The sequence below is a fragment of the Apodemus sylvaticus genome, chromosome 13 (genome assembly GCF_947179515.1).
Source record: "Apodemus sylvaticus chromosome 13, mApoSyl1.1, whole genome shotgun sequence".
Taxonomy (NCBI): Eukaryota; Metazoa; Chordata; class Mammalia; order Rodentia; family Muridae; genus Apodemus; species Apodemus sylvaticus.
Window position 1 is genome coordinate 19003151 of NC_067484.1, and position 25547 is coordinate 19028697.

General features: G+C 45.3%; 1 protein-coding gene across 2 annotated transcripts in view; it reads right to left on the bottom strand.

Annotated features, from left to right (window-relative positions):
• Epg5 (ectopic P-granules 5 autophagy tethering factor) overlaps nucleotides 1-25057 on the bottom strand; it is a 112666-nt gene extending 87609 nt beyond the window's left edge. For both annotated transcript variants that reach the window (XR_007980678.1, XM_052201343.1), the window contains exons 1-7: nucleotides 24930-25057; nucleotides 11753-12685; nucleotides 9951-10194; nucleotides 6995-7131; nucleotides 6349-6456; nucleotides 4478-4551; nucleotides 2751-2856 (exon numbers count right to left, since the gene is read on the bottom strand). Coding sequence is in view for 1 of the 2 variants with exons in the window: in XM_052201343.1 (XP_052057303.1) it covers nucleotides 2751-2856; nucleotides 4478-4551; nucleotides 6349-6456; nucleotides 6995-7131; nucleotides 9951-10194; nucleotides 11753-12685; nucleotides 24930-24989 (1662 nt within the window). In the remaining variant the exon portion in view is untranslated. The remainder of the gene's footprint in view (nucleotides 1-2750; nucleotides 2857-4477; nucleotides 4552-6348; nucleotides 6457-6994; nucleotides 7132-9950; nucleotides 10195-11752; nucleotides 12686-24929) is intronic.
• Between the last annotated feature and the right edge of the window lie 490 nt (nucleotides 25058-25547).

Genomic DNA, 25547 nt, shown 5'->3' on the forward strand with positions numbered 1-25547 from the left:
AACAATGAATTCATGAAATTCTTAGGCAAATGGGTAGAACTAGAAAATATCCTAAGTGAGGTAACGCAATCACAAAAGAACACACATGGTATGCATTCACTGATAAGTGGATATTAGCTCAGGAACTCTGAATACTCAAGACACAATCAAATTCACAGATCAAATGATGCCCAAGAAGAAGGAAGAACAAAGTATGGATACTCTGGTCCTTCTTAGAAGGGGGAACAAAATACCCACAGAAGGAGATATAGAGACAAAGTGTGGAGCAGAGTCTGAGGGAAAGACCATACAGAGAGTACCCCACCTAGTGATCCATCCCATATACAGTTACAAAACCCAGACACTATTATTGACACCCACAAGTACTTATTGACCGGAGCCAGATATAGCTGTCACCTGGGAGGCTCTGCTAGTACATGACAAATACAGAGGGGGACACTCTCAGTCAGCCATTGAACTGAGGACAGGGTCCCCAATGGAGGAGCTAGAGAAAGGACCCAAGGAGCTGAAGGGGTTTGCAGCACCACAGGAGGAACAACAATATGAGCCACTCAGGACTCCCAGAGCTCCCAGGGATAAAACCATCATCCAGTTAGTACACATGGTGTAACCCATGGTTCCAGACACATAGGCAGCAGAGGATGGCCTTGTTGGACATGGAAGGGAGGAGAGGTCTTTGGTCCTAGAAAGGCTCAATGCAGCAGTGTAGAGGAATACCAGGACAGGGAAGCAGGAGGGGGATGATTGGGGAACAGGGGGAGGGGAAATGACTTATGAATTTCCGGGGAGCAGGGGAGGTGTAGGGACCAGGAAAGGGGAAATCATTTGAAATGTAAATAAAGAATATATCTAATTTAAAAAAATAAAAAGCATCTCTCTTACCTCTTGGCACTCTTACCTCTTACTCCTCTCACCCCTCTTGGGCTCTCCTCCCCTCCCCCTCTCCATGTGGTCATGGCCGGCCTCCACTTCTCTTCTCTCTCCTCTCTCCTCTCTCTTCTCTCTCTCTCTTCTCTCTCTCCCTCTCTCCCTCCCTCTCTCCCTCTCTCTCTCTCTCTCTCTCTCTCTCTCTCTCTCTCTCTCTCTCTGCCTCTCTCTGCCTCTCTCTGCCTCTCTCTGCCTCTCTCTGCCTTCACTACCCCATTAACTCCCATCTTCTGCCCTGAATAAACTCTATTCTATACCAAAAAAAAATTTAGAAAAATAAAGTAAAAACAAAAAAACTACCAAAAAAAACCCCCAAAACTGTCATCTCATTAAAACCTTTTTATAAAGCTAACTTACATCAGGTATATCAAGTAACACAAAATAGAATAATATGGTATATATAATAGGTAGCAAGAGCCTCAGAAACTACAAGAGCAATAATTTTTTACTCTGGCTGAAAATTGAATCTCCCAGTAAGCTCCAGAATCCTTAGATCTAAATATGGGCCTGGCAAGCTTTAGAAAATGCTCAAGTGGAACTAGTGTTGAGAAGCAAACCACATGAGTGAACCGCGGCATCTTCCCTCAGACTCCTCGATCCCACTGACCTCCTAACTGTGGCAGTGCCAGGCTCCTCTGCATTGCTTGTGTTTGTTTCCCTTGCTTGTTGCTAGATTTGTTCAGCTTCTTACTTAACCAGAGCCAAGCACAAATGCAGAGTCTACCTCTAAGGTTAAATTCAGGAAACCCATCCAAAAAAGAAAACAGACTATTTTAAAGACAGACAATTCTAGAAAAAGGCAAAGAACAAACAAACATCGCTTTGTTCCAATCTTCCAGAGATAATTTACGTCACCTCCTAAGAAGCTCTCTGTCAAAGGTGTTTCCCCCCCCACAGCACTTCCCACAAGCTACAGTCACAGAGGTGATAAAAACCAACCAACCAGGGATGGGGCCACCGGCTCCTGATTGGGCCGTGGTGCAATGCATGGGCGTGCCCCTCCCACAGCGGGTCAGTTTCTGCTCCTCACACAGAGGGGCCAGCATGAATCAGGCCAATGAGCATCTTAGAACACTGAAGAAGGGTTTGAGGTCGAGTTCAAGCTTTACACTCCATTTGGGGAGGGTTGGGGTCTGTCTGTCTGTCTGTGTGCAAATGTGCACGTCACAGCATGTGTATGGAGGTCAGAGGACAACTTGGACAAGTCATTCTCTCTTTCCACCAAGTGGGTAGCGAGGGCCACTCAGGCTGTCAGGCCTGGTGGCAAGCGCCTTGACCGTACTGACCAAATCAGGAATTCAGCCAGAACCAGGCTCCAGAAACTTCCCCATAAATATACCACTAACAATTTGTAGAAGAAAGAAATAGTAACAAGAATTACCTTAATTAATTTCAGATATCTTGAAAAGCTGAATTTTGGTCACTAAAGTTTCATCAAAATTATTCAGAGTAGGTTGTCTGTAGGTAAGACTCTAGCTAGTCTCAGAAGCTGCTACTAAAACCTTAATATAGATATCACAAATATCATACAGCTCCACTTCCCCTTCCAGATTCTATCCCCTGAGCACATCTATAGAAGGATGTCAGGATGGGCTACTGGCTAGCAGTGCCTGCTCTAGAGGTCCTCATTGAATGACCACATGACCTGAGGCACATTCCCTCCCCTCACACAGCGGGTGTCTCCAACTGTGACATGGGTCTCAGCAGTACTCACCTCATAGGTATTCCAGGAGAAGGGAGATTCATGACAAAGTGCTTAGAATGACGTCTGGTAAGAAAGAAGAGCTCAAGACGGACTAAAGGAAACAAAGCAGACACGTTACCTCTTCCCCGCCTTCATCTACGAGTGTCCAGTTCCCAGATGCTGGCCCTGAAGATGATGGCTTCCACTCACTGGGCTTCATGTGGCACATAAACTCCGCTCGATTTCTAAAAGACAACAGACGTGAATCTGACCATAAGAACACAGAAAGCCTGACATGAACACATGTATGGATCATATATTCTAAAGAGAAGTCAGGAATCAGACCAGCTGTCCATTGTTTTAAATTAGCAAATACGCAAAAAAAGAAAACAAACAAACAAAAAAAAACCCAACTAGGCCAGGAATGATATACTTAGCTTTAAACCCCACTACAGAAGGCAGAAGCAGGTAGAAACAGGCAGATTTCTGAGTTCAAGGTCAGCCTAGGTTAAATAACTAGTTGCAGGCCAGCCTGGGATAGGTAACGAGTTCCAAGCCAGCCTCCTTTACATAGTGAGATTCTATTTCAAAGAGAAAAGAAAAGAAAAGAAAAAATTAAAATAAATGGCTTGGTGGTTAAGAGCACTTACTGCTCTTGCAGATGGCCCGAGTTCAGCTCCCAGGACTTATGTCAGACAGATCACAAGGACCTGTAACTCCAGCTCCATGGGATTCAGTGCCCTCTTTTGGCACCCACAGGCACCCACTCTCTCACATACACCCCCAATGTGCAGACATATACAAGCACCCATGATTAAAAACAAAAATAAATCTTTTTTCTAAAAAAATGTATCTTGGCCGGGCGGTAGTGGCGCATGCCTGTAATCCCAGCACTTGGGAGGCAGAGGCAGGCAGATTTCTCAGTTCGAGGCCAGCCTGGTCTACAGAGTGAGTTCCAAGACAGCCAGGGCTACACAGAAAAACCCTGTCTCAAAAAAACAAAATCAAAAAAAAAAAAATGTATCTTACAAAAAATAGAAAATGTTAGGAGCCTGAGCCAGGAAATGCAAATGTCTGTAACCATCAATGAAGCAACGAAGAAGTACATACCCTCTCCTCCAGTCCAATCTCTCCTCAACACTCCCCCGGCTCCTTTTTTTGTCTTGGTGTAACCCAGGCTGACCTTGGACTGAAGATCCTCCAACACAGTCTTACACTCCCCAGAGCCTCACAAAGCCTGGTCTAATCTTCTTTAACACAATTTCTGCTCCCTGTTCAAGAACATGCCACTGGCTCACAGACCAAGTCTTATCAAGTGTAGACAGTTCGTCTTTAACTTCAAGGTCTTCTACCCTCCAGCCCCCACCCCAGTTCCTCACCTTTGTTATCATCATCTGCAGTTACCTACACCCCAGTCCTCTGCACACCCTGAATTGGGGCCTCTGCCTCAGGCCCTCTCACCCAGTGAATCCAACCCACTCTCAAAGCCAATTCATCTACTGAAGAACTGTGTCCAACTACTCACTCTCTTTGCTACACCCCTTCTGCAGTGCCACAGCTCCACAGATCCCCTCCAGCACTAAATCTCTTCTAAGAACACACCTTCTCTTAGCCCATGGCCTTTTTCACAATGACACACACAATGAGAGACAAACACACTAAAAGGAGGGCCAAGAAAATGATTAATAAGCAGCTACATTCATCACTGTGGGGCAGGGCTATCACATGCAAAGAAAATCTGCAATGCTACACTCTAGAATGGCCACACTTCCCTTAGCAGTTCTCTCTGGACATGGGCAGCTAAGAAAACTAGTCCTTTGATAGCAGTATTTCAATATCTATTTCACAAAGCTCTTCCACACTTACTTGACAGGAGACATCAGCAGGGCAAGGGACTGCATAAAATGAAAGACCCCTGAAGGGTTATTCAACACTTTGATCTGAAATCAGAAAATGAAAAAAGTATACTGTAGAAAACCAGCTCAAGCTGGTTTATATGCATCTAACAACCAAGATGCTAGTCAGAGATCAAAGCTAACCCTGACATGCCTAAGCCAAAGCACAAGGCAAAGCTGGAGCCTTGTGTGCACACTGCCTCGGAATATGCATACCGCCTCAGCCTGTGCACACTGCCTCAGCCTGTGCACACTGCCTCACCCTGTGCACACTGCCTCAGCCTGTGCACACTGCCTCAGCCTGTGCACACTGTCTGAGCCTGTGCACACAGCCTCAGCCTGTGTACACTGCCTCAGCCTGTGCACACTGCCTCAGCCTGTACACACTGCCTCAGCCTGTGCACACTGACTCAGCCTGTGCACACTGCCTCAGCGTGTGCACACCGCCTCAGCCTGTGCACACTGCCTCAGCCTGTGCACACTGTCTGAGCCTGTGCACACAGCCTCAGCCTGTGTACACTGCCTCAGCCTGTGCACACTGCCTCAGCCTGTACACACTGCCTCAGCCTGTGGACACTGCCTCAGCCTGTGCACACTGACTCAGCCTGTGCACACTGCCTCAGCGTGTGCATACAGCCTCAGCCTGTGCACACTGCCTCAGCCTGTGCACACTGCCTCAGCCTGTGGACACTGCCTCAGCCTGTGCACACTGTCTCAGCGTGTGCATACAGCCTCAGCCTGTGCACACTGCCTCAGCCTGTACATACTGCCTCAGCCTGTGCATATAGCCTCAGCCTGTGCACACTGCCTCAGCCTGTGCATACAGCCTCAGCCTGTGCACACTGCCTCAGCCTGTGCACACTGCCTCAGCGTGTGCATACAGCCTCAGCCTGTGCACACTGCCTCAGCCTGTGCACACTGCCTCAGCCTGTGCACACTGTCTTAGCGTGTGCATACAGCCTCAGTCTGTGCACACTGCCTCAGCCTAAGAGCAGAGGACAAGCAGCTGACAGATACACCTACAGAGCTGGGATGAAGCATACAACACCCCTACTTTAAACCAGTTTTAAAAAAAAATCCCCCTTCTCTTCAAAATGATTTAGGCTCCATGTCAGCAAAAATACTAAAGTTAAGAGAATATAAAGGAATTGAGTTGACCATGAAATACATTTTGGTTCCTGCTATATGAGTGGTTGCTATGAATAATAAAAATGGACAAAAGGTGCTCAGCAAAAGAGAACCTATAAATCATATGGTCAAACTGGTAAGTGTGTGAGAGTTACTAACAAGTCTAGGACCTCTCTGCCATGCTAACAGATTACATTTCATCTGTACCAGTTGTACTGTGGGATGGAAAAGAAAAACAGCCCTGGTAAGACGTCCTGCACCAAAATCCTAGCAAGTTAAACCCTTGTGTCCTGTCCTAATTTCTTCAACTGCGATGACCCAGAAAGTTCTGGCACTGACTCCTACACACTTGTCCTCCTGGTTTAAGGGTTTTACTTAGGGATCTGGAGAGATGGCTCAGTGGTTAAGAGCACTCACTGCTCCTCCAGAGAGAGAGTTTGGTTCCCCACAGCCAGATCAGGAAGTTCACAACCTCCTGTAACTCCAGTTCCAGGGAATCAATGCCTGCTAGCATCTGCAGACACTACATACACGGTGCACATAAACTCATGCAGACACATATAGCATACATGTAATAGAAATAAATAAGTCTTTTAAATTTTTATTTAAATAGCACTCAATTGGGCCTTGGGAGGGTTGTATTAGACATTTCTTAAGGAAAACTACCTAATAAAACCCTTATCCCACCCCAGAACCAGAAAATCACCATCATACCTGTATAAAAGGAACAGCCCACTCACTAATGCCAGCTGGGCACCGAAGAATGTGGTTCAGGAGAAAGAAGTGATCTCCAGGACAGCCGACTCTTTGTAGCACTGACACCTGAACAACAAAGGACTCGTGGTCTCACAGATTCAAGAGACTCATGGACACAATGAGTTAGGAGAGCATTTACTCAGAGTCAAGCCCATACAATATTTATTTCTAGAGTATCCAGACATAACTCTGTCTGAACTATAGGGAAGAGAAGATTCAATGAGTCCTTGTAATGATACTGGGGAGGTAGACTCTTAGCTTCTCCACTTAAATTTTCTAAATTCTGACCCTTTTCTTGTGTTAAGCATAACTAAGTACATCATCAAACATAATCAGACACTTGGTGAGTCAACAGCCAGTCTCCAAATGTGGCAGACTACCCTCCGCCATTTCCTCCGGCGTTCAACTCTGACCTGAAAGCCAGAGGTCATTAGAGAGACAGAGTGACAGGACAAATAACTTGTAACCATGTGTTATCGAAGAAAAGTCATTAACTCATTAAATGAATTGGCTAGAAGACTATAGAAGAAAAATATGAAATAAGAAATGATTCTTAAATTACCCAAGCAATAAACAAGTTCTATGCTTGTATCTGTTCACTTACCAGTTTCTGCAGCCAGAGAAGGATGTCCTCATGGAACTGGGCATCCTCACTCACTCTCCTGGTGAACATGAACAAGACACTGATGCACTCCTTCAGCTGACACATGTCAGAGGGGATGCTTTCTGTCAGTTTAGAAACTATAGGGAAGAGAAGATTCAATGAGTCCTTGTAATGGTACTGGGGAGATAGACTCTTAGCTTCTTGCTTAAAGCATTTTACACATTTACCAAAATGTGTAAAAGATTTAGTTCAGATAAACATCCAAGGAAGCTGTCCACTTCCTGACGGTGTTCCTGTCTCCATGTTTTCTGCTCTGTGAGGGGCAGAATTCCACTGCCCCTCCTGTATTCCACGGAACTGTGAGTCAAAATAAACTCTTCAGACTTAAGCTGTCTCTTGTCAGAGAAGCAACTAATACAAAGTGATGGCAACAAGGGGCAGGCAGGGTTGTTGCTGTAACAAGCATGGCATGCAGTCCTTACATGTTTGGAACCATGTGCTACACAAACACAGAAAGGTTTGTGTTATACATGTAACAGATGTATAACACAAAGTCTCGAACTGACATAAGCAGAACTTAATGGGCTATTCTGCTGGGCGTTTGAAAGACCAGGGTGTTCAGAGAGATGTAGACAGTGAAGGCCTGGTTCATGAAGTGTTTAAGAGCTGAACAAGGGCTCTCCTGGGGACTGGGACAGAGGTCATTCCTGTGGTATTCTGGCCCACTCTGGCCATGTTCTGAAGACTTGAATGAGATTGGATTCAAAAATGATAGTTTGTTTGGTGGAGAGAATCTCAAGTCAGGCAGTACTGAAGTTGCAGGTTAGTGCTCACTTTCCTTGTCCCGGTCTACAGGGAAAAAGAGCTACAAGGGCAGCAAAAATGTGTGAGCAGCACATAGGTTCCCAGCAAAGAGGTGAGTTCAATGTTGCAGACAAGACAGTACAGACAGAGAGAAACGCAGTGTTCTTACTGAGATGATAGGAAACACTCACGGCAAGTTCCTTACATGGAATACCCAATTAGTGAAAATGAACACGTATTTAAAAGGTGAGAGCCTAAACTGCAAGCGCCCTGGAAGGCTTCCTTCCTGAGAGCAACCGCCTAGGCAGGAATATGCTCGGCGAGCTGAGTATGGTCACTGCGCTGAAAGAATTGCATCAGGCTCTATCTCAGGTTGACAGAACGCAGCACCACTGTCTACACAGCACTGGCTTTGTAGGAATGCCACATGAACAGTGGTGGGGAGGGAGCACACTGTCTTCCTCAAGGTTCCTGAAAGCTGCTGAGGAAGGCTGTACAGTTCCCGGCCAGAAGAACTGCACGGCCATGAAGCAGAGCTGGGGACATGGAGCCTGAGTTTCAGTGAAGACTCAGGACACTGAAGATGCTAGGACTGCTGCAGGCAGAGAGCAGACAGAGCCAGCCCAATAGAGAAACCCAGGGCTGGGGGCAGGCCAGTTAGACAAACAGGGCTGCCCATGGGTTTCGGAGCTAGGAGATTCTTGCCCCCGGTGCCTAGGCATGAAGCAAGGGGAGATGAAGCTCACACGGCTGGTTTTGTTGGGACAAGGCCCTGTACCTTCACGCCAGAACCTGCAGCCTGAGTCAGCCCACACCTCCCGCAGCTCTGGCTGGTACAGAATTAAGCAGTCTGCGCTATGATTTCAAAGATTTCAATTTATGATCCCTGGCTCCTCCCTGCTCTTTGTCACATATACTACACCAAAGTAGAGTATTCCCACCACTCTACGTTACAAAAGGTCAGTTTTTCTTCTGTTTTGCCTGGTACCTGCAGAGTTCATAAGATGGACATGGGTCCCTTGGCTTGAGTTATGGATGGTTGTTAGCTGCCATGTGGGTGCTGGGAATCAAATCCTGGGGGTGGGGGGGTCCTCTGCAAGAGCAAGTGTTCTAACCACTGAGAAAGCCCTCAGCCCCTAGAATACCTTTTCATTTGACTGGTTTTTGTGTTTTATTTTTTTTGTTTGCTCAGTTTCTTGTTTTCTTGAATTTTTTAACTGAGAATCTATAATGTTCTGAAGTAGAAATTCTATTTTTTGTTTTGTTTTGTTTTTTTCGAGACAGGGTTTCTCTGAGTAGCCCTGGCTGTCCTGGAACTCACTCTGTAGACCAGGCTGGCCTCGAACTCAGAAATCCGCCTGACTCTGCCTCCCAGAGTGCTGGGATTACAGGCGTGCACCACCACCGCCCAGAAGAAATTCTATTTTTTTTTCATGGTAGTTGTTTGCTCTCCCCCGGAGCCACATTCTCAGTTTCTCTCATGCATGCTAAGCTAAGCAGTTGGCCAGCAGAGTTCCTCTTTAGACCAACTTCTGACATACCGCTAGAACTTTGGGGATCATTTTGGGAGAGGGAAGGAGTTTATTCTAGCATGGCAGGGAAGTCGTGATGGCAGGATATAAGCGGCTGGTCACCAGGCACGTGGTGCACAGACATACGTACAGGTAGATCCTCATTCAGGATATAAAACCTTAAGGCCAGCCCCCAGCTACCCACTTCCTGTCATGAGGCCCCACTCCCTGCAGGTTTGTAACCTTCCACAAATCACCATCAGCTGGGCACATAAAATTAAGTAAATCGAATAGTAACAATAGTAAAAATAATAATTAAAAAAAGAAGAAGAAAGAAAAAGAAAAGGTCTCCTGCTGGTTAAGTTATGGGATCAAATCCACTGGGCCACGACTTAGCAAAGGCAAAGAGAGGCAGCTTTCTGGCCTCCTGAAGGAAAAAAATGATAGCCATGGGGAAGGAGGCCTCATACTACTCAAGAAAGGTCTGTAAACACACCTGATCCTACATTGCTACTGAGGTGGCAAGGAGAAAATATACAATGACACAGTGAAACCAGTTAGGGTCTAGCAACTCATCAGGCCTGCACCCTCAACTGTTTTCCACGTTTACGTATAAGAGGGAAGCTTTCATTCTTACATACCTTGGTCTGCCTGACAAACTGCTAAAGATCTCAGAACAGCTGAGCTGTTGAGAAGGGTGTAGATGTAGGACTCCACTTGCAACCTCGAAAGCACAGAAGTGTACGAATGGAGGGTCAGGGTCTGGTGAAGGTGCTCGGACTTGGCATCAAATAGCTTCTTCAGTTCCCCCAGGACATTCTCATTCATCTCTACTCTCTGGTAGTGGTGATGACCATAAACTTTTACTTGATCTGCACAGATGCCCTAGCGGTAGATAAAGGATGAAATGTGAGACCATCTGCAGCTGGTGCAGTCAGGCACCAGTGGAAGACTTACCGGCTCTGGCACTATTTCAAAGAGCCTAGAACACAGTGAGGACAACACTGTACATACAAAACAATTCTAGCAAATAATGGTCAGTGTCACAGAACACTGCCACTTGTCAACAGATGATGGGTTCTGCAAAGTGTGACCCTATGGGACTGGAGAGATGGCTCAGTAGCTACTGTTCCAAAGGATCCAGGTTCAATTCCCAGCACCCACATGGCAGGTCTGTAACTCCAGTTCCAGGTGATCCAACACTTTCACACAGAAAGGCAGGCAAAACACCAATGTACATAAAATAAATCATTTTTTTAAAATGACTCTACATAGTCAGTGAGGAACAGTAACATGTATCCCTAAAATTCTCGCAACTGGTATCTTACCTTCTATGCTAAGAATACCAAGGCCAATGAGCCATTCCCTCAACTGTACAGTAGCCCAAAATCTCTCTAGATCTACCTCATTCTCTGTTCAAAAGGCATCCATCTCCTTTATATTAATTCCTCCTGCCATACTCGGCTATCCTCTTTAAGATTTTATGTATACGACTATTCTGTTTGCATATTAAGTATGTGCAGCCCTTGCATGCCTAGTTGCCCTTGGAGGTCAGAAGCGGGAATGGGATCCCCTGGCACTAGAGTTATCAGTTACGAGCTGCCACACACATGCTTAGAATAAAACTAGGGTCTTCTGCAAGAGCAACCAAAACTCTTATTTCTCCATTGAGCTTTCTCTCCATCTCTCTTTCTTTTTCAGGATTTCCAAATGTGTCTCTTACCACAGAATCTACAAAAAGACAGACAAGGCTCTGTACAAATAAGAGGTAGGGCCAGCAAAGCACATGTGTCACCAGTATCTCTTCCAGCTTCCCCTCAGTGGCAAACTTGTCAAAAGTGGCCTTCTCTTCCTTGCCATCCCTCCTGTTCCCTTAGGAAATGGTGGTTCTGGACTCCTGGGGACAGGGTAACAGCTATTGGACATTCCTTATCACTCTCAAACCAGGACATTCTCTACTGACTGCACACTTGTGGCATTATGTCAAAATCTAAAACTAATAGTCTATGGGCTGACTTTTACCTTCAGACATAGTTTGCTGGCTTAAACTCTGTAGAATATGTACCTGCATATATTTGTATTTAATTAGTTGTCAACACTGCCAGTTAGCATTCTTCATGCAAAAAATCCAGAATTCTGCTTCTCTTAGAAAATCCTGAGATGTAGCAACCCTCCTCCTCCCAATCACAGAAGTGTCAACAAGATGCCAAGGGCCCATCCCCTCCAGACCTGAGTGCTTCTCTACTGAGCCGCACCCTACTCTGCCCCTCTCCTACCTGCTACATTCTCCGCCCCTGTGGCCATTTGATCATGTGATCACTGGACTGATGAATCCAGGGCCAGTGTAAGTTTAAAATGCATACCAAATCCTAGACAACACCACGGGAAAGGCAGCTCTACTACCAACGCCACAAGCTCTGAGGCTTGACACACAGTCGGATACCTGTACGGCCATTTGCTCGTCCTTAAAGTTCCACAGTCGGCTTTTGGCACTTTGGCAATCAGACATCAGGGTGAGCAGCTCGGCTTCAGCCAACAGCAACTGCTTCCTGCATCGTGAGTAATTCAAAAGCAACTCATAAAACTCATGTCTCTCCTGATGAGCAATGCTATCAAACTCCTCTACATATGACTCAACGTTCTCCAGCCATGAGCCAGGCTCCAAGAGTTTGAGCTGTTCTTTAGTGAAGGGTGCCAGCTCTGGTTGAGACGGGAGCTCTGGGTAGAGTCGCTCACTACGGAGCAATGGCTTCACTGCCACCAATGCAGGCACTTCAGCAATTTCAGCCGGCAACTCGGGGTACAGTCTCTTCACTCTAGGTTGCTGAGAAACTTCTTTGGCTTCGTAACGACTGTGCAAGCTAACATTCTGAAGCGCCTTTGAACACTCAAGGGCTTCTTCGTCTTCTTTTCTAGTCGGACTTTGTCTGACATGTGAGCTTTCCATTTCCTGCTGTCCGCAGGGAAAGCCGGCTTGCAGTGTGCTTTCCGGAGGCCCACATTGTTTGAGTGTGTGTTCATCTACTTCTGAGAAGCTCTTGGAAGGTTCACCTTTAGATGGAACACTGTCTCCAGGGTCGACCTTCAACTGGATTTCATCATCTCCATCAAGGGCTGTGACCTCGCCCCTTTCCTTTAGGTCCCCTGTGTCCTGTATCAGGGGTCCTTCATCCCCTGTAGTCAAGGAGGTGAGTGGAACATCAAACATTTCACATTCATTCCATCCACACACATCACTGTGGAGCTGAGAATCAGCCGACACCTTCAGATCATCTCCTTTGAGTTCAGAAACTGGAGACAGGATTTCCTGTTCTCTACAAGTCTCTGGAAGGAGAACTGCATCCGAAGTCTGAAGGGCTTCATACTTCTTCTTTTCCTACAAGCAAGGTATGAAATATAACAAGAGCTAATGGTCTCAGCATGAAGAATTTTTGAGCTATACATAAACATCTAAACTTTTACATTGAGGGCTCTTTCCTCAGCTCACTAGCTCACCCCCATTCTTAGGATGCTTTCTCCTTCCTTAAGAAGCTATGTTTCCATTTCAGACCTCACTTAAAAGACACTGCATTTTCCCTCTCTCCTGGCAGCTGCCAGGATTGTCACCTAATCTGCCATTTAGTTTCTCTTAAACTCTGATAAAACGGTCAGCTCTAAATTTTGAGTCCAGCTAATTTGTTTATTAGTAGGAGAACAACCTTGGTTTCCTCAGTAACATGTGGCAACAATGAACAGACCCCAAAGAAGTGCCTTTGAAGACTCAAGTGCCAAGCCCAGCCACCACGTCATCAGCCACTGATAATGTAAAACAAAAGCAGCCAACCAGCGAGCTCCCACACAGCTGACCATCTGGTGGTTCACGTGCAGCAGCCTCCACACTACCTTTACAACAGCACCTATAAAGGTGCTCCTTCTGCCATGCTTCCTTCTTGAACTATGACCCTAAGTGAACATACTCGGAAATTGTACTTTAAAATGGGGTGCATTTACAGGATGCAATGTAGCCTCCCAAAGGGGCCTCCTCCCCTTCGTTCTATAAGTCTGTGAACGTTTTTTTTCCCTTTTTTTTTTTTTTTTTTTTTTTTGGTTTTTTGGTTTTTTGGTTTTTTGGTTTTTTGGTTTTTTGGATTTGGTTTTTTCGAGACAGGGTTTCTCGTTATAGCCCTGGCTAGCCTGGAACTCACTCTGTAGACCAGGCTAGCCTCAAACTCAGAAATCCACCTGCCTCTGCCTCCCAGAGTGCTGGGATTACAGGTGTGCGCCACCACCACCCAGCTCTGTGAAAGTTTTCTAACATGCAAATATGCATGACAGTGAGAATGTGGTAGTGAATCAAAACCATGAAAGCACTAGTAACTGTTGAGGGAATTACTACCATTAAGGAGAAGCCTCCATCATTCACTGGGACAACAGGAAAAGTTTCCTTGAGAACAATAATCCAACATGGGACATCTCCAACTATAAATATGTAAGCTGATCGGAAAGGAGAAAGCCAGAACTAGAAATGAAACACAGGAATGCCAGCTTCAAACAATGCACTGGGCATCCTCACTACACACAGAGGGAGGCTGCTGCAACTGAACCTGAAGGTGACAAGACCACATCCTGAGCTGGCCATAAAGCTCAGCAATGGTATTCATGTGGTAACGGCTTTGCAGGTATGAAAGATGCAAGAATTTGGAGGTCATGGAGATTTATATCATGGTGCCAACATATGACAGGGACAAATTCCCTGAAGGAGGGATGAAAATGACATTGTGTGAAGCTATGTAGGTAAAGCCTCGGGTACACTGGCTACTCCAGCATGTTGGACAGACCAAGCCTTTGGGACATCCATCAAGCGAGCCTATAGACTAGAGCTAGCCAAAGAATGAGGTCACGTGCACTATGAATGATGAGCTGGTGGGTCCTTGAAGCTCATTCTGACGGACCTCCCATGAGCCATCACAATATCATAAGCCCAGATGCTGGGTCTGGACCCGTATAATTTGATGTTTGATCTGCTGGTACATATCTAACTTTGGACAAACCAATCTTTCCTTGGACCAATGCCCTCTTTCCTCTTTTTTGGAATGGGAATGTTTACCATTATATATACATTATATATAGGAGGTTTGTAAGGTGTTTTTGTTCTATACAAGCTCACAGTTAATGGACTATCTGGACTCTCAGAGGATAGTCTAGACTTTGGACTTCTGAATATTGTTCAGAATGATCAGGACTATGGGGACTTTGAATTAATACAGTATTAGTTATTGCATGACCGTGAGCTAATGGGAGGCCAAAGATGAAATGCTACAATTTTAAAATGATGGCTTTTTTTTTTTTTTTGTCAAGTTGAGAAGTGGGTTTGAAATAGGACAGAGTCACTCCAGCAGACACAGCACAGATGTGAGGAGGATTATCAGAGGACTAACTGAGGTGGGAAGGCCTGTCATGAATGTGGGCAGGGCCTCCATGTTCAGTAAAGCCCAGAACAAAATAAGTGTCATCGTCGCCCGTCTCAGAACCCACTGCAGATGCGGCCAGCTGCCTCTTCCTTCTCTTCCTCCTCCTCTTCCTGCCACAAGGAGAGCCACTGGGTATTCTATGATGTATAACTCCTTCAAATTGAGACGCAAAACAAAACCCTCACTCCTCCAAGAAAAAAAATCTAAATTTTCACATTTAACAGATGGAATGTAAATCTACCTCATGAAATACTCTATCCTATATTTTGTATTGCCCATTTTGAGTACATTCAACGTGGGCATTGACTATTGTAATCTAAAAAGAAAAAGATATCACAATAAGCGTCAAACTATGATCCAAAAATGAAGATGAAATGTTTAAATGGATCATCTACCAGAGGCTAAGTAAAATGCCCCCACATGTGTCTTCATTTGACCAACATGTTCCCTCCAAACTCAAGAGAAGGAAGGCTGCAGTAACTCAAGCACCAAAACAAACAAGCAACCCAACAGCAAAACCATAGCATTAGATTATAACATGCAAAAGACGTGCCTATGAGTCTAAAATAAATAGGTCCAATGAGCAGGAAGTGACCACCCTTCCACGCAGAACTGCAGTGAACACACAGAGAACAGGAAAAACAGAAAGTCACCATCACCCCACAGTGCTAGCCCATTTTCCATCCTGGCAATAAAATGCTTAAAGCTGATACTTATAAGATGTTTCTTAGCCAGGAGGTGGTGGTGCATGCCTTTAATCCCAGCACTTGGGAGGAAGAGGCAGGCAGATTTCTGAGTTCCAGGACAGCCTGGTCTCCAGAATGAGTTCCAGGACAGCCAGGGCTATACAGAGAAACCCTGTCTTCAAAAAACCAAATCCAAAAAACCAAATCCAAAAAACCAAAACAAAAAACAAACAACAAAAAAAAGATGTTTATTGAGACCACAGTTCAAAAGCATAGTGCTTCATCTGTAAGGATTTCCTGCCACATGACATCACAACAGCAAACGATACAGAAACAGGGAAAGATTGTATAAGACAGGAAGCTAGAGAGAGGAGGGGCCGAGCTCACTCTGAGCACTACCAGGGTCCTATGTAAACCAGTGAATTCCTGCAACAGGCATCCCCTAATATCCTGCTGGGCTCACAGCTCCTCCTGCATCACTGTACTGGGAAGCAACTTTTAAACATATGACCCACCCTTGGGGGATACATTTAAACCACAGTGACAGTAATGACACAATGCCACAGGCATGACAGATGTTACAGTGACTGAGCCAGAACCTGAGCAAAAGCAAAACAGTCTCAGGTATTTCATAATTACAAAAAAATAGTGAGTTTCAAAGGAGAATCCTGGCAAACACACCATAACCAAATAACCAAGCCAGCATTGCCAGGAAAGCATTCCTCAGCAAAACATCTCCCTGGTTCCAAGAGAGGGAGTGTTTCAGTGTCCTTCCTAGCAGTGCATAACCTCATTTTACCATGTGAAAATGCCAGCTGAAAATCAAACAATCTACAAAATAACTGTGTTATAGAGATGGAAGAGATGGGAGAGTGAGCAGCAGACAGAGAACAAAGGAGAGATGTACCAACTGCACCAACTTGGGATTCTAGAATGAATCCTGAAACAAAAAAATAAAATTATTTTAGGGAGAAAACTTGAAATGCAAACATGCTCTATTTTTTAGTTAACATTATTATATTTGAGTTAATTTATTGGTTTTGATAAGCCTTTCTGTAGCACAAAAGACACATTTATGTAACTGCATAATGAATGAAAGTAGTGGGCACAGATATATATGGATATCCTAGCACTCAGAAGCAGAGGCAGGTGAAGAACCACAAATTCAAGGCCAGTAAAACCCTGTCTCAAAAGAAAGGTAACTTTGGGCCAGGCCGGTGGAGTACACCTTTAACCCAGCACTTAGAAAGCACTGAGTAAATCCCTGTGCACTCCAGGCTAGAGCTACATAGTGAGACCCTGTCTTAAGTAAAAAATGTAAAAATATGGGGCTGGAGAGATGGCTCAGCAGTTAAGAGCACTGACTGCTCTTCCAGAGGAGCTGAGTTCAATTCCCAGCAACCACGTGGTGGCTCAGAACCATCTGCAATGAGATCCGATGCCTTCTTCTGGTGTGTCTAAAAATCAGGACAGTGTACTCACATATATAAAATAAATATTTAAAAAATAACTATTGGGTGAGTAAGGGGTAAATATGATCAAAGTATGTTACATGCATGTTTGAAAATATTACATTATTTTGTACAGTTAATAATAGTAACAAAAATGTGATCAGTGAATGATCTTTAAAAATTAACCTTTAAAGACGGGCAAAGGTGGTGCACGCCAGTAATCCCAGCACTCTGGGAAGCAGAGGCAGGCGGATTTCTGAGTTCGAGGCCAGCCTGGTCTATAGATGAGTTCCAGGACAGCCAGGGCTATACAGAGAAACCCTGTCTCGAAGAAACCAAATCCAAAAAAAAAAAACAAAAAACAAAAAAAATTAACCTTTAAAGTATATGATGGCATGGCACCGCAGCACACCCAGGCCTTGGAAAGGAAGGGAAGCAGGAAGAAGAGCTCAAACTCATCCTCAGGTGCGGAGAACTCCAAGTCGCCCTGCTACACGAGGCCCTCGCTCAAAACCACAAAGAAAACAAGGACTAAACAAATAAATTATGGTCTTAAAAGAACGCCTCTGAGCTGTTGAGATGGGTTGGCAGGTAAAGGGCGTGTTGCATAAGACTAATGGCCTGATTTCAACACACATAACCCTCACAAAGGTAGAAGGGCAAAATGCACACTACACATAAAAAGTAAGGGGATTTTACCTAATTAACACTGTAAAGTCTGAGCATGGCGGAGCTCTCAGCACTCAGGAGGTAAGGAGCCTGCTCTGTGAGTTCCAGGCCAGCCTGGCCTAGACAGCCAGGAATACACAGAGAGATGTGGCTCAAAAATATGAAAACGGGGGAAAAAAGTTGTTACGTTCAAACAAACTAAACACCCAAATGAAATCACTAAAATGGTTCATTTTTGGCTGTGAAATTTTAAGCAAGAAAGTCAAACAAATCACTGTGCTTGCTAATTAGTCTTCTCTGAATGTCAAACAAAAATATTTGACAGATTAATGGCAAAAACAATAAGCTATTTTGACATCCTTAGAAGAAAAGATGAGTGTTTTTGAGGCAGAACATAAAAAGATCACAGCTGCCGGGCGGTGGTGGCACACGCCTTTAATCCCAGCACTTGGGAGGCAGAGGCAGGTGGATTTCTGAGCTCGAGGCCAGCCTGGTCTACAAAGTGAGTTCCAGGACAGCCAGGGCTACACAGAGAAGCCCTGTCTCAAAAAAACAAAAAAGATCACAGCTGCCGACATTCATGAGCCACACAAGCAGCACCCACAAGACAGGGTGGCTTTTTATGATTTTATTATTTATTTATTATTATTTAAATTTTAATAGTATTTATTTTATGCATCATATATGTCCCTGGTGCTGCAGAGGGTGTCTAATTCCCTGGGACTGGAGATAAAGACTGTTGTGAGCTGCCAGGGTGCAGGAATCTGAGTCAGGTACTCTGAAAGTGCATCCAGTGCTACTAACTGCTGAGCCCTCACATAACTTCTCTTAACTGCTATTAATGATGTACCCTGCTTCCTCTGAGGGGAACATGTCTCTTTTGGGGAATTTGCCTGTGTTTCTGTTAACAATCTATATTCTGATTTTTTTTTATTAATCATTTGATTCCTTTACATTTCTCCGTTACCCCTCCACAACTCCCCCATTCCACCCTCCCTTCCCCCTCCCCTTTACCCACCCACTCCAGCCTCCCCACTCTAGTGTCACCCTACGCTGGGGCATCAACCTCCCCAGGACCAAGGCCTCCCCGCAGGATGCTTCAAGGCTCAGTATGAATCTCCAAAACCCTTCATCCCACACTGCAGAGGCTGGGTATTAGATCCAGGCCAGCCAACGATGCAGACCTAACAAAAGTCAATCTGTCAAACTGCCAAACAATAAATAAGAAAGCATTTCATGAAAACAAGTAAGGATTCTCAACTTGTCAAGTGTGTGCTCAGCAGGCTTGCTGGAATAAGCAGGTTTCTCAAACTGAAGCTCAAAAAGAAAATTAAGAACCAGGCAGTGGTGGCACACACCTTTAATCCCAGCACTTGGGAGGCAGAGGCAGGTGGATTTCTGAGTTTGAGGCCAGCCTGGTCTACAGAGTGAGTTCCAGGACAGCCAGTGCTATACAGAGAAACGCTGTCTCGGAAAAAAAAAAAATTAAGGAAATGATTGCTAGAAAGAAATACTGGATACCAGTCAGGCCAGGGGCAGCTTCCCCCAGGTGACTATCTACGTTCTGACTGCCCAAACAGACACGTGCCTAGGGAGCAGACACTGTGTCTCAGGACTTTCTGGGTCCAAACTCGTTCCAATGTTTGACTCTGTGATTAGTCAAACATTGTGTTTCTTCAGCTAATAGGAACCACCTGTAACTGGCAAGCGCAAGCATCAGCTGTATGCTGAACTCTATCTCAGGTACTAGAATTCCAAGATGAAGCTATCACACTAGCCAACAAACACCTGCACTAGCCATGGACTCCTGCACATTCCGAGACTCGCACGGTTCTCAGAATATATATAAAAAAAAAATAAGTAACTCAGAAGGGAACTTCCATAGCAAGGTGGAAATCCACTGCAACTCCATTTTGGTTAAATCCAGTCAACTTCCAATTGTTTTGCCTTCTTTAACAATGTAGATAAAAAGATACTACATGCCATATTGTGACTACAATAACCATCACAGATTGTGAAAATAAGATTTAAATTCAATGTGTCATCAAGCCACTAGCATAAAAATTCATGTCTCTGTAATTCTAATGTGCTTCTTTTTTAATTTATGTATATGTATGTCTGCATGTCTGCATGTGCAATCACATGCACACAGCACCCACGGAGGCCAGAAAGGGGAATCAGATTCCTGGAACTACAGTTACTAGAGATTGTGAGCCTCCCAACATGGGTGCCTTGAACCAGAGCAGATCTGCCAGAGCAGGAAGGCCCTGGTGTACTGGACTATCTCTCCAGCCCAAGAGACATGCCTTAGACATAAAACTAGCCAAGCAGATTAAAAAGAAGGTGTGTTTCTTCCTTATTCACCTCAATACAATTTTACGTACATAAGAAGCAATTTTAAAATCATTCAAGGCTGAGAATAAATATAGCTCAGTGGTAAAGCACTCACATTCAAGGAAGGACTTGGATTCAATACCCAGCACAACCAGAAGATTAAAAAACTAAAAATCATTCAACAACAATAACAACAAAACCTAAAATGGATACAGAAATGTAAGTCAATAAGGAATACAGAAGGATACACTTAACTAGAAGCAAAATGGCCAAATATGAAAGCCCAAAAGACCCGCGCCCCTCCCCCCATTCTCTAACAGTCAAGCCCAAACTGCTGGCGCTGCCCCAGTGGCTCTGGGATGCCTGACACAAACAACTGGAGCTTGACACCTCACAACCTCTGTGGTCATCCAATGATGTCTCTCAGGAAAGGCAAGCAGGGGAAGAAAATGTACTACCTGACAAGATGATGAGCAGCTTGTCTGCTACCTACTCGAACACAGCACCACAAGTACACAAGACAAGCCACACAAATGCTCATGAGACAAAGCCAGGTAACTTATTATTATTTTAATTTTAACAATATTTATTTTTATGTGTATGGGTCTTTTGCCTGTGCACCATAAGTGTCCTGCAGAGTGTGACTAATTCCCTGGAACTAGAGTTACAGACTGTTGTGAGCTGCCATGTGGGTGCTGGGAATCAGGTCCTCTACGAGAGCAGCCAGTGCTACTAACTGCTGAGCCATCTCTCCAGCCCTGTATAACTTCTCTTAACTGCTGTTAACGTACCCTCTTCCCTCTGAGGGGAACACTTGTCTCTTTTGGGGAATTTGCCTGTGTTTGTGTTCACAATTTATATTCTTTCTTAAAAGTTTTACATAATTTCTGGTCTTGGAAATGTTTCTACTCCTGAATCTAGGGCTTGTCACAGTCAAATGCCCTGGAGTACTGGGTAAAGCACAAGAGAACAAAGCTAAACTAGAAGGACACAGGCTGTCGCCAGCAGCGCCCCCTGGAGACAGAAGCGGGTGTCCATTTCTGAATGTGCGTGTGCACACTGTCATGTACATTAAGCACCAGTTAAGCAATGTGAAAATAGCTTGAACAAAGAGTGTGTTTGTTCAGAAACACAGGTGGGAGTGCCTGATGTGCCTTCCAGCTCCCTCTGCAAACTCCATTAAGTAAACTCCTTTCTCTCCTTAAAAGACAATGAGGGGCTCCTTCGTGAATCACCACGGCTCAGGTTTTATATTTTATGCAATGCTTGTTGTTAGACTGTTTTAAAAACCAATGTGGTTTATCAACCAAGTGTGTACCCCACGCTACACACGTAGCATGATGCCTCGTATGGAGCCAATTAAAAGGAGGGAGGGGCAGACACACCACCACAAGTGTCAGATCAAAGCTCTGGGGACAGTTTTACCAGCTCTTCTCAGGCAACAGACTGCCACACTCGTCGAAGGCATCGTGCGGATGGGGCATTTTCTATGAGCTCTGCCCCTGGGGCTGCTACTTGTGTAGTGTTGCTCTGGTCACCTGCCAACCATGCTCCCCTCATGCGAGGCATGCTGCTGACTTGATCTCTCCCCCTCTCCTACACTCTTTCCTTGGCTTCCAGGACCCACGGTCCCAGGAAGGCCACGGGAGCGCAGCCCACCTCACTGACTGTTCATGCCTCAGCTCCTCCTCCTCCCAACCTCTTAGTAATGAAGGGCTGTCGGGTCTGACCACTTCTTTAACTTACTGATCTGTTAGTAATGTATGTGTATGCACTCACACACATGCATGTGCATTTCTGTGTGTCTGTGAGAGAGAGTGTATACGTGAGACAGAGACAAAGAGGGTGCGGCAGGGGAGATGGAACTTATACCTGGAGGTCAGAGGACAACTTTCAGGGGCTGGTTCTTTCCCTCCCCATTTCTTTGTGCTTTGGGATTTGATCTCAGGTCATAAGGCTCGAACATAAATTCCCTTACCAACCGAGCCATCCTACCAGCCTTCTTACTAAGGGATTAATCCAAAAATGAAACAATTCTGCTTCTGGCTTAAATGCCATCAGTATGGTTCTTGTTGGGTTTGCTATTTTTTCAGTGTCGGGGACAGAACCCAGGGTGTTTCCCATGTTTGCGAATGCCCTACATCCTCTGCCCTGCATGAGAGGCCATGTCTGGCCTCCATCTCCAGATCCTCCAGTTCTCTACCATCTGCAACTATGTGTTAATTACTAGCAAATTTTCATCTCAGCCTAAAACTAAATCCAGAAAACTAGATTCACATATCCAACCCTACACTCTATCTCTATGCTACTAACAAACTTTTATTTCAAAATTTACATAGCCCTGGCTTCCACCAACTCGGAGGCCTGCAGCAGATTCCCCACTTCACTGTAACCCAATCAACTAATGTCCCACAGGTACATTTTTTTTTTAATTATTTGATTTCTGACTATCTTGGATTAACTATAAAACCTTAGTGAAACTGTTACCACACTAGAATGTGGTATTCTGGGTAACCTCCATCTGTGTTCCTAGGCCGCGGTCACTCATCTCCGGCTCAGAATGAACATCCTATTCCCTCTGAAATCTGAGCTGTTTTCACTGTCTTCACGTGAAGAGCCTTGCGAGCGAAGAGTTTCCCGCGAAGCCTACGTCAGATCCTGCCCTCCTCTGCTCGAGCCCACACAAACTCTAAAGTCACAGGGAGGAAAAGCTAAACTCCTTACCAGGGCCTGCCTTTCTGACTGCTCTGTCCACTCACTCCTCCCTAGCCCCAGCTTCAAGGACAGCCCGAGGTCAGTCAGCCCCTCCAGCCAGCAACACCTTCATCTACATCTCCTAAAAGGGGGTGGAAACCAACATAAGCCTTTAATCTCAGCACTTGGGAAGCTCTTGGGAGGCAGAGGGAGGCAGAGTTCAAGGCCAGCCTCATCTACATAGTGAATTCCAGAACTGCCGGAGCTGACAGTAGGTCTCAAACTGAGAATTTGTCTCAAAAAAACAAAAAAGAGTCCCCCTGAATAAGGACTGCACTGCCTAACTATCTGAAACTGCAACCCACAGAAGCCTCTCCCAAGTACTCCAAAACTCCACATGACTTTTCCTCATCCCCGGCCTGAGTCTTAATGCCTATGGGCGCTGTTCACTCGGGTCTGGTTTGGCTTCTTCTGACACCCGCACCACTGAGGCCTAAGGGTTTCCTCCTAGACCCCAAATGGACAGAATCCTTTTGTGAGAAACAGTAAGTGGCTCTCACAAGGCACAAAGGAGGCAGAAATAATAATACATAGCATTGCCCAACTTTATCCCAACAACAACCCATGCCTAGAAGAAACAAAGGAAGAAAACAACTTCCCAGCCAGGAAGCAGTGGTGCATGCTTGTAATCCCAGCCCTTGGGAGGAAGGGGCAGGCGGATTTCTGAGTTCGAGGCCAGCCTGGTCTACAGAGTGAGTTCCAGGACAGCCAGGGCTACACAGAGAAACCCTGTCTCGGGAGAAAAAAAGAAAAGAAAGAAAACAACTTCCTAGGTGCAGGCAAGGGGAAGGAGACCCACCCCAGCAGGGTTAACCAGGAACATCCTAACCCACCCATCAATTACTAGACACACCTTTTGGTTGTTAGGATTTACTATTTGATACAATGTTTCAGAGACATGGTCTCCTACAACATCAAGTTAACCTAGAATTCATTATGAACCCCAGCTGGCCTTAAACCCAACCTCATCCTTCAGTTAGCTGGGTCTCATTACCTCTGTGTCATCACTCTGCCTGACTACAAAATCTATTAAGTCTGCACAGCAAATCCAAATTCAAGATTCTGTTCTTCTTAAACCTACGTTTATTAAGATAAGTGAAGTCCAGATCCTCAGAATTGGAGGAATGCTTTTTTTTTCTTTTTTTTTTTTTACAAAAGATCAAACTAGAAGAAAAAAAAACATTATTAGGGCTCTATCTGGAGTACCCAGTAGTAAATACCTGACACATAACCACAACCTGTCATCCTGGAGTCACCTACCAGATAGTTAGCACTAAGGAATGTAGGCCAGGTACTGAGACAAATCCAGAAGCCACAGCAACCTCAACACAACAGCACATGACACGCCACTTCCTGAACTAAGCCTTTGAATCCATACCTCGTTACGAAAGGTTACATGCACACTTCATTTACACTCTATTAAAGTTTCCATAAATTACTGCTAAAACTTATTCCCAAACACACAAAAAGTTACACTTTGGGCTCAGTAACGTCACCAATTCTGAGGAAGGAAATTTCCTATACCAGTAATACCACCTTTATTGTTGATTCCAATTCATGTAAATTCTGTTCTGAATAAGGCAAAGTTATCTAGATGGTAGTCAGGCGTGGTGGCACACCGGATCTCTGGGAGGTCAAGGTATATGGTGAGTTCCAGTCCAGGACGGGCGACATAACTTAAACCCTATTTAAATATAGTTATAGCTACAGATAGGTCTAACTATCACCTTAATTTATTTGTCTCTGCAAGTATACAGGAGCAAAGTGAAAAATCCAAAATGTACCTAAAAACAAATAACGTAAAACCACACTGACATGCAACAATCCAGAAAAAAATTCAAATCTTCTGCCCTGTGTTGATTTTTGTATATTCACGCCACACTGTAAGCAATCAGATACACAGGAAATGATAGTGTCGCTCTGAATTTTGAAAATGAAGAGATCTGACATGTCACTGCTATCTACAAATCATACTCCCCAAACGAAGGACGTCAGGTCTCCTTGCATTCCAGAACCTGGGAGTATTCCCCATGTTACAGAGGATAGGATAGGAAGTGAAAGACGAGGAAAAGGCTAAGGAGGAAAAAGCTGCCTCAAAGCAAGAAGCCCGGCGTTGCTGTGGGAAGGAAAGAAAATGAGCAAAAGAGAAGGAGCCCAGTGAAGTCAGAACAGGGAGCCGGCCAAGCGGCCCTGACAGCCCGACCCACGGGACCCCACGAGACCCCACGGGACGCGCGGCGAGCAGAGGGCTCGCACGGGAGTGACAGCATCCTCACCTTGCCTTTGGTCCGGCTGGCCTTGGCCTTGGCCCGGCGGGGCTTCACAGCCTCGGCCATACACTCTGCCTCCGCGACGTCGCGGTCTGTTTCTGTCAAACTCCTGCAATTCACGCAAGCCGCCCAGTTCCGGCCTCTTGGATGTCACGTGATAAGCCCTTCACCACTTAGGCAAGGGAGGCGGCAACTGGACTCCGTACGGGCTGCACCTTGGGACAAACTAGCAAGGTACTACTTGTGCGCGAAAGATTCCGCCCATTCTCGTTCAGGGCCCGCCCCAGTCCTTGCCCCGCCTCCAGCTACGCCCTGTGTGCTGCAGGCTGAGCCTTAGCCTCTGGCCACAGGGTGGCACTCAGAGCTCCCCTCTGCCTCCGCAGCTGGTGGAAAGATGTTCTTCTGGGACCTTGTAGAAGAGGCCTTGGCAATCTGATTTTGGTATCAGTTCGAGTCAGCCTCTATCTACGTTACGTTTCCGGAAAGAAACTTTATGTCCGTCCAAAGTGAACGCCTATCTGCTGTTTTGTAGAAGGGGATGATACTTCCATCTCTGTGTCACAAGAATTAAATTGGTTAATTATGAAAGGCACCTGATCATAGCAGACATCTCGATATTATACT